The 15,164-nt window shown below is 47.7% G+C and overlaps 1 protein-coding gene across 1 annotated transcript in view; it reads left to right on the top strand.

Moving 5' to 3' along the window:
• The first annotated feature begins 2,324 nt into the window (after positions 1-2,324).
• The window catches only part of UCK2 (uridine-cytidine kinase 2), a 51,418-nt gene continuing 38,578 nt past the window's right edge, over positions 2,325-15,164 (top strand). The window contains exon 1 of the mRNA XM_081297737.1: positions 2,325-2,554. Within this exon, the coding sequence (XP_081153863.1) occupies positions 2,456-2,554 (99 nt within the window). The 5' untranslated portion in view covers positions 2,325-2,455. The remainder of the gene's footprint in view (positions 2,555-15,164) is intronic.

The following is a 15,164-nucleotide window of genomic DNA, read 5'->3' as shown; positions in this document are numbered from 1 at the left end:
CAGCCAGAAAAAACAAAATATTCGGAAATGAGAGTTTGTAACCACACGATTGCAGTCAAGGGACCGCCACCTTTGCTTTCAAAATGATGGGAGGATGTTTGCTTCTTGGTGCATTCTTCCCTCCTATGTATTTGTTGATTCATTCATTCATTCACCAGTCTCACCCTGACTGCTTCTCACTTGCCTGTCCTTCTGCTCACCTGGCCCTAGCATGTGGAAATGAGATATGGTGTCTCTTCACTCATTCAGCAAATATTTACTGAGACCCTATTAGATGGCAGAAACTGTTCTAGGTATTGGGGACATGGTGGCAACAACAAAAGACAGGGAATGTTTAAGCCAGTTGGAGTAAGCCAAACAAAATAAAGGGAAGGAAATACTACAGTACCATCTCACTGCATGGAAGGTGGGCAGATCAGCAGTTACGTGACACAGCAGGTCTAGTACCATGCTATTTAGAGACTCCGTGGCAGGGAATTTCAGTGTTTATGACAAAATCTCTCAAGTATGTTTGAAATTTGTATGATGAACTATTATGGGAAAAAAGCTATAGAAATGACAGGGAAGGCCGTTCATGGAGGACATGGCACCCTCCTATCCTCTTCTTCCTCCACTCTGCATCCCAGTGTCCCCATGCTAACCTTTAGCCCTGAGTTCTAAAATTCAGAATTCTAATGGCCTCATGTTGGGTTATAAAGTGTTCTGCAAAAGTCCTCGAAGACTGTTAAGTCTCTTTTCTGCAGAAGACTTTTGGGAGAAGAGGCAGACTTCATGGCCAGTCAGATCTAATCCACTCCATAGCTATTTGGTAAGATGACCTCCAGTAAATCTCTCTCAAGTGTCTGTCTCTGGGTACCCAGCAGCCGATCTCCCCATCCTGTCTGAACTGCTTCTGTGTTTGGTACTGATGGTTATATAAAGTATCTCAAAAGTGAAAAGAATTACATGTTCTTGGCTACTATTAATCTTGTTTAATAATTATTTTTCAAAATAATTTTTTTAATATTTATTTTTTAGTTTTTCGGCGGACACAACATCTTTGTATGTGGTGCTGAGGATCGAACCCGGGCAGCACACATACCAGGTGAGCACGCTACCGCTTGAGCCGCATCCTCAGCCCCATCAAAATAATTTTCAATTTAAGCTTATTTACTATATTTTGAAAGAGAACAAATTGCCAGGCATGGTGATGCACACCTGTAATCCCAAAGACTCTTAAGGCTGAGGCCAGCCTGAGCAATTTAGCTAGCGCTTGTCTCAAAATTAAAAATAAAAAGGACTGGGGAGGTAGCACGGTTGTAAAGCCCTGGGTTCAATATCCAGTATCAAAACAAAACAAAACACCCAGTAGTGACTTAGTCCTACATTCAGAGAGGCAGAGACTGGAGGTTCCTCATGAAGCCCTATGGTTCCCAGGTGTGCCCAGCAAAACTTCCCTCCCCAGACCCCCTCAGGAGCCTTTTTTCTTCAAGCATAGTATAGGGCCTGGACTGTGCCAGGCCCACTTTCTAAGAACTTCACATATGATTATTCATTTAAAACCTCACAAACATCCCAGAATGGGATCCACATTATGTCCACTGAACGCATGAGAACGCTGAGGCACAGCAGGAGAATGACTGGCCCTGGACCTGGGTGTGAACCCAGAAAGCTGGTTCCTGAGGCCGGGGCTGCTCTTAGTCACTAGCTGGGCCGGCGGTCATCTTCAAGTTCAGTGGGTTTAAGTACCCAAGGCGGCACTGCCCTTTTAGTGTCCTCACGAACCTAACTAAGGAACCTCAGTATTGGGGGCTGAGGTCCCAGGAAGGGTACTCTCCAGACAAGCCTCTCAAATCAGGCCGCTCCGGGAGTGCGGGAGGACAGGCCTGCCCGCGAGAAGGGCGCGCCTGGTCTCCAGGACAGGAGATGTCTAGAGCTGCGGCTGGCACACTATTTCGGGCAAATGGGAGAGGGGAATCCAGTTTTCTTTAAACAAAATATCTTAGCGGATGATGGGCAAATGGCATTAACTGTTTCAACGTCATCTTCCCGACTGGTTCTGATGTTGCTTCTCAGTCCCGGACATTCCCTCTCTTACTTGATCTGCCTTTAGGTCCCTCCTCGCTTTTTATCCCTTTGAAAGAGGTGGCCGGCACATACACGGCACCCGGCACAGCCCTCCTTTCCCGCGGGTCCTCGGGAGGGCGCCGGGGACCCGGCTCTGTGCCCAGGAGCGCCGGGCTCACACCTCGGCCTCGGGCGGCGGGCGGGGCGCGCGCTGGGCCTCCGCCTCGCAGCCTTGGCCCGGGCGAATCGCAGCGCGCCGCCCGCCCGATTGGAGCAGCGGCATCACGCTGACCCGGGCCCGGGATGTAGACGCCGCCGCCGCCGCCGCTGCGGGCAGAGGGAGGCGCGCGGCAGCTCCAGGAAGCAGCCCACCGCGCTCCAGGCGAGTGGCGGCTCCTCGGCTCGAGCCATGGCCGGGGACAGTGAGCAGACCCTGCAGAGCCACCAGCAGCCCAGCGGCGGCGAGCCCTTCCTGATCGGAGTCAGCGGCGGCACGGCCAGCGGCAAGGTACCGCGCGCGGGCCCCCGCACACACGTCCGCCTCCGTGGCCACCTCGTGGCCCGCCCTGCGCTCCCGGCCGCGCTCGGCTCCGCGGCCCCGCACAGGCTCGGCCCTCCGGGAGCAAGGGCACCCGGCCAGCATCGCGGGCTGGCGCCAGGCGCACGCCCTCCTCCCGCGGCAGTGCCTCGTGGCCGGGGTCTACCGGGGGAGGGGAAAGGGAGCGGAGGCTTATTGTTTGGCTGGTCCGTGTTGCGGGCAGGGCTCCCAGAAGCGACCCCGCCAGTCCAACGCGTCCCGGCGGAGTGAGCGGGGCTCGGGCCCCAGGGCTGCGAGGCGGCGCGGACGCGCGCGGTGTCCGCGTGGGGCGCCCACCGGTATGGCAGGGCTCCCGGTGCAGCCGAGCCCCGGAGGAGTGCGGGAGCGGCCCTGCAGCCGCGACTGAGGGCGAAAGAGGGCGGAAGCGGTGGGCTTCCGTGGGAAAGTTCTCCTGGCTCCCAGCTCGCGGCGGGCGTGCGCGTCCTGGAATCGGGGAAAGGGGTCACTGGTCTGCCTCCCTGGAGCCTGCTGTCTTTGTTTTGTAGCTAGGCGAGGAGAGGCGTCCCAGCCTTACTCCGGACGTTCCTGCGGGTGGAGAGGGTGGAGCTCTCTGGTGGGTCTTTCATTGCTCTCTTACTGTCTTTGCGGAGTGGCTTCTGGCTTCCCGCCGGGCAGCAGCCTGCCACGTATCGAGTCCGGGCTGGGCTAGGGCAGCCTGCGCGGGCGAGGCGGGCAGCAGGAAGGCGGCTGGCGCCGTGAGCGCGCGCCACGAGGCCCGCTCCGGGCGGCCCCTCCTCCATTTTGGCTGGCGTTTGGCTCCAGGTCTGGACTGGCGCGCAGGGGCAGCGGCACGGGCGCTGGGAACTTCCTACCCGGGGAGTTCTTCGCGTCCCTAGCGCCCAGGGCTAGGAATTGGCCGGCTGCGGGTCTCCGAAGTTTGTGCTGCCTGCCCTCTGCTCGAATGCTCCTTTGATTTGTAAGTGTTCACGTGTGTTTGTACTAGTACTTCTAGTAACTCAAAGCAAAGCCCGATGCCAGTCTCTACGGGAAGCTTTACCTGTTGTTCACCGGGACGCCTGTTTCTGCCCTGCGCGGCCCTTTTTGTTTGTGACTGTTCCCAGTGCTTCTTGTGATGCCTGGGATATCTTTGGGGTCTTCATATTAACCTGAAGTCCTGGGGAGAAGAGGTTGAACTTGTAGATGAGTGGAGCCCTGGCAATGACCTTGGTGAGCCTCTAGAAACGCAGTCACCACAGGTGAAATCTGAGGCCTTAAAAGGTGGAACAGCTCCATCCTCACCCTGGAGTCACTGCCGCCTGCTCCAGTTGGCAGTCTGTGAGGAGTGGGAGCCTGCGAGCTATCACAGGAGTGGCTGACTGCCCCTGAGTGCACCAGGAGGAGAGTGAAGGACTCCCCACCAAGGACCCCATTTCCCTGCTGTTCTCAAAGCATCTGCTGTATTTGGGCCATGATAGTTGGTCATCTTTTAAGATTTTATGCTTGTCTTGTTATTAAAAAAAAATCCAAGGGTGAATTGGATTTGTCCCATATTGTAGTTTGCTGTAATTGTATTTTGATTTTATTATTCCTTTTGGAGGGACAGTGTTGGCAAGCTGCATCTCCTTTCAAAGTCTCAAAGGTGAGCCTGGTGGTGCAGTAGGAGTGGGAAACAGGCAGCTTATATACTCTGTGTACTGATTAAAGGAATTTGGAAAAAAGCACATCATCAGAAAAGGACAATTTTAGAGCTAGAAAGAACTGAGTCCAACAGTTGGTCTCATCACTTTTTTTTTTTTTTTTTTTGTGGTGCCTGCGATCAGATCCAGGGCCTTGTGGATAGGCGAGAAAAACCAGGCCTGAGTTAGTAACATTGAAATTAGGCAGTGACAGAGCTGGGACTAAACTTGTGTGCCCAGTCCCTGAAGTGCTGGGTTTAAGATTTGATTGATAGGAGGAGGCATCTGGATGTCAACTTGAAGAGTGGCTACTTGGAATTAGCTACTAATGAATGCTGGGTTTCACAGGTATTTAATTTGGGTTGGAGATGGAAATGCAGATTGCTTTGTACCCTGTAGCCTGCTATTGTAGATCTTGAGTGTTTCTCCCATTTCAACCCCTCCTTAATAAGAAAAAAACAGTTCTCTTGAGGGAGAGGAAGTGTTTTCCTGTGTGGCTCTCATTTGTCTCAATGTTGTGGCTGCCCAGAGTACAAGTATTTTATCTCAGTAAATTATTTTGGTCATAGAAGGCAAGAATGGTGGTTGTAGGTTCATGTATCACATTTTTTCCCGTTTGTTTTGTAGATGAAGATGAATTAGAACTTCAGAGTAAACTTTGGTAGGCTGATATGGCCAGTCATTGTTTAAACAGTCATGTATAATTTTGGTGGGTTGAGAAAGTAATTGTGACCTTTTGTTAAAAACATGCCTGGCATGGTGGCACATGCCTATGATTCCAGCAACTTGAGGGGCTAAGGCAGAAGGATTTTCAAGTTCAAGGCTGGCTTGCACAACTTAGTGAGACCTTCAGCAATTTAGTGAGACCCTGTCTCAAAATAATAAGATAAAAAAGGGCTGGGAATGTAGCTCAGTGGTTGAGCACCCCTAGATTCAATCCTTAGTACCTTAATAAATAAATTAATAAATAAATAAAAGGGGCTGGGATGTAGCTCAGTGGTGCTTGTCTAGTGTGTGCAGAGTGCTTGCCTAGTTGTGCAAGGCTGTGGGTACAGTCCCTGGTACTGTATTCTCTCTCCATCAAAAAAAAATTATTAATTTTTCCTCCTAAAGGACGGGCCTGGAGGTGGCAAGAACACTGGAAGGGGAAAAGCAAACCATGTAAATGTCTGCCTGTTTGTCCAGCTGTGATCAGGTCGTATCCTCCTGGTCCTCTGTTACTCTCCCTTACCAGCTAATAGCAGCCTTCTGTTGGCCTCCAGGTCTTCCTTGGCTGGTCTCCTTTCTGGAAACAGTGGGTACCTCCCTGCTACCCAGAGTACTGGTCAGGGACTGCAGTGCCCTGCGGATTCCAGTGGCCCCCACGTGTGGCCCAGGCTGTTTCCCTGCAGCCAGATCTGTTGGACTGCCCTTGCTGACCCTTGCTGGCTCCTCTCTGGAAGGGTGTTGGTGCTGCAGGCTCCTCCCCCCCCCCCCCCCCCAGCTTCCCCACTGCCATTCCCTTTCTCTCTCCTGCTGCCCCAGGGGCCACACTTGGCCTTGCTCTGGCCTTATTTGTTGCTGCCACCTCCACCAGAGTTTAGGAGATGTAAAAATTCTGGAATGCTGTTCAGGTGTTTGGGGACCATTGAGGGGAAATCACGAGTGAATGTGACTGGAGGAAGTGTCAGTCCCAAGAGTTTCCTGGTTGTGAACTGCTTAAACTGTTTGTCCTGTCAGGCCACTTTTTCCCTTAAGAACTTCTTTTTGCTGCACGCCTGTAACCCCAGCAACTCTGGAGGCTGAGGCAGGAGAATTGTAAGTTCAAAGCCAGCCTCAACAATTTAGTGAGGCCCTAAGCAATTTAGCAAAACCATGTCTCAAAATAAAAAGGGCTGGGGATGTGGCTGAGTGGCTAAGCACCTCTGGGTTCAACTCTCGTCCCAAAACAAAACATAAATTTCTCTTTTCCTTGGAAGTGGCCAGGCAGGTGTCTTCCTTGACTGGTGATAGAGCTGCACTGCCATGAGGTTTTTCCTATGTGCCTGTTGTGAGCTCTTGCCTGAGCATGGCCACTCACTCCCCTTCAGGTGTCTATAGGGAGGATGGTCTGTCATTCTGAGCTGGAGGGCACACAGGGAGTTGCAGTCCCTCTGAGCTGTCGACTCTGGCCAGCTTGCCAGTGAGTCAGCATCTGCTCTGAGTGCTTCAGAATGTGCCATGGACCCTGTCAACCTTGACTCTGCACCTGCTGTGGAGCCTCAGCAGCCCCCAGCCAGGTGACTTATTCCATGTCCTCCCTCTGCCAGGTGCCCCCAGAACCCTGGAACTGGTGTGGTCCATGCTCTGTTTTCTGGGCAGGGATCATGTATTTTCCGGCGCTCTGAATTGCATCGTGGGCCATGAAGGCCTGGTATGGCCTGGCCTTGCTGCCACCTGCTACTCCTCTATTCTAGCCACTCAGGGCTTGGCATGCCACTCTTTCCCTGCCCAAGGATGTCCCTACATGTTGTTTGCTCTGTGACATTCTGTCTGGTGCAGTAGGCTGCACGGTGCACACCTAACAGAACCCTGGGAGCTCCTCCCCTGCTGCCCTGCCTCTGGCTGTGTCCCTTTCTGCCTTGTCTTTGAAGTCCTCCACCCCTAGCCCTGAGCTTGGGCCCAGGAGCTCTCCCACTGAGCTGAACCTTAGCCCAGGTATGGTTTCTGGTGCTGACCCTGCCTGGCCACCTGATGCCAGCGCACTATATAGGATTTGTTTGGATCTTTTGCTTAATGCCATTTCTCTGTCAAATCATGTTTGTTGTTTTTTTTTTTTTTTTAAGGTTCTGTGCAGACAGATTGCATTTGGGAATTCTATTGCTGAAGTCCTGACCTTTTCGCTAGTAGCTCCATGGTGCTATTGAGACTGTTTAAGGTCTTGACATCTTTTCAACATGGCTCAAGTAAAAAAGGCTTGAGTGTACTTAGATTCGCATGTACATAAGGGGTCTTTTAAACTGACATCATTAAAACATTTGATCTTTCATCATAAGTTTCATGCATATGTAAATTATATAAGCATAGCCCAAATATATTATGAAATGCAAAAATAGGAAATATAAAAGGGTTAACAATGATACATCTGGAAACATTTCTTTTTAGAAAAATTTTGTTTATTTTTTATTCTGATTTGTTATATGTGACAGCAGAATGCATTACAATTCATATTACACATAGAGCACAATTTTTCATATCTCTGGTTGTATACAAAGTAGAGTCACACCATTCATGTCTTCATACGTGTACTTAGGGTAATGATGTCCATCTCATTCCACAGTCTTTTCTACCCCCCTGCTCCCTCCCTTTCCCTCCTTCCCCTTTGCTCTATCTAGACTTCATCTAATCCTCCCAGGCTCCCCCTCCCAACCCCACTATAATCAGCCTTCTTATATCAGAAAACATTCAGCATTTGTTTTTTTTTGGGAGTGGCTAACTTCACTTAGCATTATATTCTCCAACTCCTTCCATTCACCTGCAAATGCCATGATTTTATTCTCTTATTGCTGAGTAATATTTCGTTTGTATATATTTTCTTTATTCATTCATCTACTGAAGGGCATCTAGGTTGGCTCCACAGTTTAGCTATTGTGAATTGTGCTGCTATAAACATTGATGTGGCTGTGTCCCTGTAGTATGCTGTTTTTAAGTCCTTTGGGTATAGACCAAGGAGTGGGATAACTGGGTCAAATGGTGGTTCCATTCTCAGTTTTCCAAGGAATCTCTACTGCTTTCCATATTGGCTGCACCACCAGCAATGTATGAGTGTGTAGAAACATCCCTTTAATGGCATAAAACTTTTGGGTTCTTATTAAAATATTTGTAATCAAAACATGTTTTATTTTTGAAAATCTTGTTTAATACTTGATGAGTCCTGGATGATTTTTGGTGACACTAACTTTGGTGATAAAGTGAGGCTGGCTGTGGGTCTTCTTAGACTTGAATCTTTGAGACTATCATATTTGAAAATGTTACTCCATAAAGAGAGACTATTAGAGAAAGTGGTCAGTAGCATGGCCACTAAGTCACCACTTTCCCATCTCCCAGTTATGCAGTGGCTTTGTTAACAGGCTAGAAATCTTTAATTTTCTTTTGTTCTCCATCAGTTATTTTTGTAAACTTAGTTAAAAATTTTAAACTGCAGTAGTAGATTCTAAACAGTAAAAATCTTCACTTGGAATATTTTAAAATTGGTTAGAAATGTGTTTACAAGTTTATGCAGTTTCTATTGGGTTAGAGGTAAGTATAAAGTTTTTGGCAACAAAGTTGCTTAACACTGGAAATATTTTCTAATACCTTTTTATAGGATGATTTGGTAGCTTTAATGTTTTAATTTTCTTTCAACTTTATGTAAAACAGTAGCAAGTTATAACTTGTCATTAAGTGAAGTATCATGCTGGATGTGTTAGTGTAGGCCTGTGATCCCAGCTACATGGGAGGTAGGGAGGCTGGGTTCAATCCCCAGCAGCCCCTACCTCCCAAAGTAAAATACCATAAGAACAAGTCACTGTAAGATTTACATGAAAAGGAAAAGGAGAAGACAAGATTTTTTTTTTTTTTTTTTTTTTTTTTTTGTACCAGGGATTGAACCCAGGGTGCTTAACCACTGAGCCACATTCCCTGGAGGAGTGGTGGGCTGCCTGTGTAGGACAGAGAAGAAGCCTGAGGGACATGTGATCTTGGGAAAGACTCCTTTCAGGAGCGCTGCAGGTCTGGGGGGGACTTGTTGATTCCTGTACCACCTCACGTGCCACAGCTGCCTCGAATCTTCACATGCCTCAAGTGAAGGCATTTGGCTCAGGAACATGGGTTCAGCCTTCCTTTCCCACTTAACTGGGTGTCTGTACATTCTGCTAGAAGAGGGCTCTTTCAGCCCTTAGGATGTCACAGCTCTGCGCCCAGCCTTGAGGGCTCTGTGTGGATCCCTCACCACTGCCCACCCATGCTGACTGCTTCTTTGGTCGGAAGCTGCAGAGATGCTGGGCACTTGGAAGCAACTTTGGCAGGTCCTGGAAGGTTGGCATTCCTGCCACTTGGCACACCCACCTAGCAGCCAGCTTCCTCTGGGCCCTAGGACCTGAGTGCTCCCTCTCAGGTTCAGGCCTTTGCAGGCGCTGGTCTGTGCTAGAGTCCCAGCCTCACTGACCATCTCCTGCCCAGCACTGCCTGGCCAGGCTTCCTTCTGCGTCCTGGTTTGGCTGCCTGGGAAGTCTTCCTGGCCTTGACCAGGTGCCTCCTTGGGTCTGCTGGAGTCTCCCAAAGGGACCTAGCTGTAGGCACCCTCCCCACCCACACCTCCATGTTGGTCTTCTGCAGACTGAGCTCTCGGGACCAGCCACTGTGTTCCTCACTGTAGCCTGAGGCTAACACGTGGCCTAGAAGCAGGGCTGAATGTTCTCCAGTTTGTTCAGTAACCGGCTGGTAATGACCTTGTTCTCAAACCCACGCCCAGTAGGAATCTCCCTGTGTCCAGTGTTGAGCCCCTGATCTCACCTCGGACATGGCGACTGCAGCCTCCTCTGACCAATTGATGACAGTGCCTCCTGGTTGCTCAGGCCTCCGACCTTGGAGTGGCCCTTGACCACTCTCCATTGAAGACTCTTGTCGGCCCTATGTCAGCCTACCATAGTCACCCACTGCCCGCCTCTGTTGTCCTACCCCAATCCTGGCCTCCTCTGTCTCTCTATGGGCTCTTGCAGTTCCTCAGGCCATTCTCCTCTGCTGCCCTTGTCCCTGTACGTTCTGTTCTCACAGCAGTCACAGGGACCTGTTAAAATGGAAGTTGGTGAATCCCTGCTCTGTTTTATTTTTCTTTAGTTTTCTAGTTTGCTACTGGGGATTGAATCCAGGGGCACTGCAAGTGAGCCACATCCCCAGCCCTTTTTATTTTGAGATAGTGCCTTGCTAAGTTGCTGAGAGGCTGGCCTCAAACTTGAGATCCTCCTGGCTCAGCCTCCTGAGTCCTTGGGATCACAGGCACCACCATGCCTGGCACCTGCCCTGTTTTAAAACCCTGCAGTGCCTTCCCATTTTACTCCCAGTGAAAGCCAAAGTCTTTACCAAAGTCCACAAAGCCCTATAAATAGGTCCTTCGTGCTGGCAGTTCATCTTGCCAGGGCATCCTTCCCTCGTGGGAGGAGATGCCTTTTGTCATCTATCTCGGTTGTAAGAGTCTCAACAGCTAACTCAGTATGTTTTCCCATTGCCACCTCTGTTTGCTTAAGTCTGTTTCTCATGACCAGCAATTTCTGGTGCTCAGTGGATGCTGTGTGATGGCTGAAGAAGGCATTACTTCTCTGCTCAGTCACAGCTTCTTTTTTCTTATCTGGCGGTGGGTACTGGGAATTAAACTCAGGGGCACCTGATCCCTGAGCCCCGTCTCCAGTCCTATTTTGTATTTTATTTAGAGATAGGATCTCACTGAGTTGCTTAGAGCCTCACTGTTGTTGAGGCTGGCTTTGAACTTGCGATCCTCCTGTCTTAGCCTCCCCAGCTGCTGGGATTATAGCTGTGCGTCCCAGCTCCTGGCTTAGTTACATCTTCTGATACTAGTTTTTTTTTTTTTTTTGTTTGTTTGTTTTTAAGAGAGAGAGAAAGAAAGAAAGAGTGAAAAAAAAATATATATTTTGTAGATGGACACAACACAATGCCTTTATTTTTATGTGATGCTGAGAATCGAACCCGGGTCCCGCCTGTGCTAGGTGAGTGCTCTACCGCTGAGCCACAATCCCAGCCCCTGATAATAGTTTTTGATGCTTAAACCTGGTTGCTTCATCTGCCGGGGGGCTGTGGATGGTTGTCCCTTTGCTTTTCATGGGAGTGCTTCCTCTCGGTCCTTTGACCTGGACGGGGTTGCTGGCGCATTGTTAACCACAGAGCCTGGTGTAAGCATGCTCGAAGGCTAATGGTCTGTTTTGACCATTATAGAATCTGCTGAAGGGTGCTGAAGCAGCTCTTGTCAAGTTCTTACCTGGTTGTCACCTGTTCCTTTCTGTTAAGTGCTGTTGATATGAACTGGATCTTTAACTCAAATACAGGAGTAGATCTTTCAGATGGAAACCGTTACCTTCACTATCACCCCTGATGTTTGGGAGGAAACCCTCTCTGCTCAGGGCAGCTTGCCGTGACCCCAGCCTGGGCCTGGACTGGAACTGGGAGGGTGCCAAGCATCGTCACAAGGGTGGGAAGATCTGGTAGTTGAGTGCTCCTGGGAACAGGGCACGTCCTTGTTGAGTGAAGGAGACCTTGAGAAGAAGTGCCAGAGCCGATGTGTGGTTTGTGTTGTGCCGTCTGGGTGAGCATGATTTTTCCCTTTATCGTCCAGATGATACGTGATCATGTGTTTTCCAGGCTTTGGTGAAGATCTGAGATGCTGTTAAAACATTCTTCTTTTGTTTTTTGATGAAAACACAGACCCTCCAAGTTAAGAAGCAGTTCTGGCCTTTATTTCTCCACTCTGATACATCTGTGCTAGGGTCGATAGAAAATAGTTCTCAACAGAACTTGGCGGACCTGGGGTGCAGCTAGCCCACCATCTGCTTGGTTGCCGGGTTGGCATCTCTGCCAGCAGGTGCATTGGGGTCTGTGGGATGCTTATCAAAGACTTGTGGGGCGGCTGCACTGTCTGAGGAGGCTGGCTGTGCTTCTGTTGTGTGGCATGTTTGTTGGCCGAGAGGTCTTCGGAATATCTTCAGAAGTTGGAGTTTGAGGTTGGGTGAGAGCCTTGCAGTTTCTGGTGAAGCAGATCTGGTGACCTGTTCAGTGCCCCCTACCCCCCCATGCTTATGTGCTTTTTTGCCGCAGTCTGGCTGAGCACAAAATAACCCAGCCGCCACACAGCCTTGTAGGTTCAAACAGCAACCTTTATTCCCGAACTCTTACTGGCATTCTACACACACTTCCCAGGAACACACGCCTCCTCTCAGAACCCCAGGAGAACTCCCCGGAAACTCCAAAGTAGCAGGCATAGTGGGTGCCCAAGGCAGCAGGATCTGCCCTAATCCCAACAGGATCCGCCCTAATCCTGGAGCCGCCCTAATCCCAGAGCAGGTTCACCTTTCAACCATTCCCTTTTGCAAAATGCCAGGTCTCATTCTGACTAAACTGTGGCTCTCAACATCTCCCCCTTCTGTTTAATTAAACAACAAGCATGTGGCTTAGGGACCTTGCCTGTCTTAGGTTGTCCAGTACTACATATGGTCCTTACCCGTCATCAGATGAGCTGACCTCAAGGTGTCAGCCTCCTGTCTTAGGTTGGTACCATTGTAATTGGATCTTACCCATCATTGGCTACTGGTCCAGCATACAGCCATACTTGTGGCTAGGCCTTTGCACCAGTGGGGGGGGGGGTGAGTTCTTTGCCTCACCTCTGTTGACCCCCAAATTTGGCTTTGGTACTAGTGTGTGGGGGGGTAAGGTTCTTTGCCTCACCTCTGTTGGCCCCCAAATTTGGCCTTGGTGCCAGTGTGGGGGGGTGAGGTTCTTTGCCTCACCTCTGTTGGCCCCCAAATTGTAGACCATCACAAGCAGAAAGGGAGGAGGATGCAAAATGCCACGGCACCAAGCCAAATGACGGCTTTTTTGGGAAAAATTGTACCACCAATGCCACCATCAGCAAAGATACCCCAGCACTACCACAATTCACTGCATCAACAGATAGTTCACAATGCATGCAAGTGATACATAGTCCAGGCAAGTTCTGCAAACAGTTCAAAGCAGAGGAATCCATTAATATGTCCATTTCCTCCCAAAGTAAATCGACTTCTTGATTGAGAATCACTTGTTGAATTATTATTCATTGATGCATCAGTTTATACAGTTTACTTAGTTTTTATCTTTTTTAACTTAGTTTTATCTTTGTCTTCACCAGCACTGGGATGAAGATAGGAATTCTGGCAATGATGGCTAAAAAAAAAAATTATGTAACATTCCAGCAGGCACTAAAATAAAGCAATTTTCTGAACAATTTACATTATCCTGAACAGAATTATTAAATATAATGAAAAGGAAAGGTGAAAGTAAACAAACAGATCTGTTAACCTCCTTTTTTGTTCACATATTAAAACAATCCTCAACAGCTGTTTACCCAATTTAAACTAAACCATTTAAATCACGTGAATAAAAAAAATATTCGGATCCATTTTTTCATGAGCACTCCATATATATGGACATACACACATACAGACATACAACACAAAACAGAAGTGTGCACACATAACACAATACATACAACACATAATAGTAAAGGCCTTGTAGCTTTTCACAGGTGAAATCTCCATTGCAATGTTTAAAAACTCCACAGTCAAAAAATAGAACTGATCAGCAAAACATTAACCTAGGTCTGTATGAGCTCAAAAAATAAAATAGAACTTTATGATGTGGGAAAAGGCAATAATAAACTAGATATTGAAAAAAAGCATCCTGGTTACCACCTAGGTTTGACTCTTCTTTTGATATTCCATCCTTCTTCCTGTAACTTGCATAATGGGTCTGAAGGTATTCCCACAAGCAAGCCCCAAGGTTTCTTACATTTGAAATAGGCCTTAATGGTGTTCATTATTCATTAGCCTCCAGGTGTGGGAGAATCACTGTCGCAGATGTAAGAATAGCCAAACTGGCGTTCTGAATATCAGCTGTTATGGATTTGAGCCAAATCATCTTCTTTTTGGTCTGTAGAAATCGCTTTAGTTAATCTCTCTGGAATCCAAATCGGCTGCTGTTCTCCCTGTGGAAACACACAGACTCCCAACTCCAGACAATCACTGGGTCAGGACCTTTCCATTGTCCTGTTAGAATATCCTTCCAAAGTACGTTGGGCTTATGTACATTTTTTTGGACACATATGCCTTTCCGCAGCACTAAGCCCTGATGAATCCAAATTTAAAAAGTTTAGAGTAAAAAGGGTTATTTTAAGTTTACCTTTGGGGGATATATACCCCTTCCCAATTCCTCCTTTTGCTTTAATAAGTACATTTTAATAGTTTGATGAGCTCTTTCAACTATGCCTTGTCCCTGTGGATTGTATGGGATTCCTGTTATATGAGTAATGCCAAATGATGAGCAAAATTGTTTAAAAGAGGTAGAGGTATAGCCAAGACCATTATCTGTTTTTAGCTGTTTTGGAACGCCCACAATGGCAAAATTTTGTAAGCAATGAGCTATAATATCTTTAGTTTTTTCTCCGGCATGAAGGGAGCCCATCAAAAATCTGGAAGAAGTATCAACTGTAACATGCAAATATTTTAATTTTCCAAATTCTGTCAAGTGTGTGAAGTCCATTTGCCAAATATGGTTAGGTATCAGTCCTCTAGGATTGACTCCAAGATTAACTTGTAGTAAAAAGGTCACACAATTTTGACATTGCTTTATTATTTGTCTGGCTTGTTCCTTAGTTTTTTAAAAACATTTTTGTAAAGTATTAGCATTGACATGGAACCTTTTATGAAAATTTGAAGCTTCTTCTAGCGTACAGAAAATATGTATGTCATATTTTCAATGCTAAATCATTGCCCAAACTAAGGGCTCCAGGCAATCCTGTATGTACCCTGATATGTCCTATAAAGAATGGATCTTTTCTGTCCCAGATTAGACTTTGTATAGTGGAAAACAAAGAGAAAACAGTAGAAGAAGGTGAAATCCTACCAGCATCTTCAAGGGATATTATAGCATTAACTACATACTGACTATCAGAAAATAAATTAAATACAGAATCTTTAAACATCACAAAAGCTTGTAATACTGCAATAAGCTCTACCTTTTTAGCTGATTGTTTGGGTACTAAAAATGTAAAAGTTTGATCAGGGGTAACTTCTGCTGCTGTACCATTATTTGACCCATCATTGAATATATTTGGAGCATTCATGATAGGTGTTTTTCTTGTCATTTTT

Source organism: Spermophilus citellus, assembly GCF_964194105.1.
Source record: "Spermophilus citellus genome assembly, chromosome: 6".
NCBI classification, from domain to species: Eukaryota; Metazoa; Chordata; class Mammalia; order Rodentia; family Sciuridae; genus Spermophilus; species Spermophilus citellus.
Note: the sequence above shows the minus strand (reverse complement) of the source record. Positions and strands in the feature narration are given on the sequence as shown.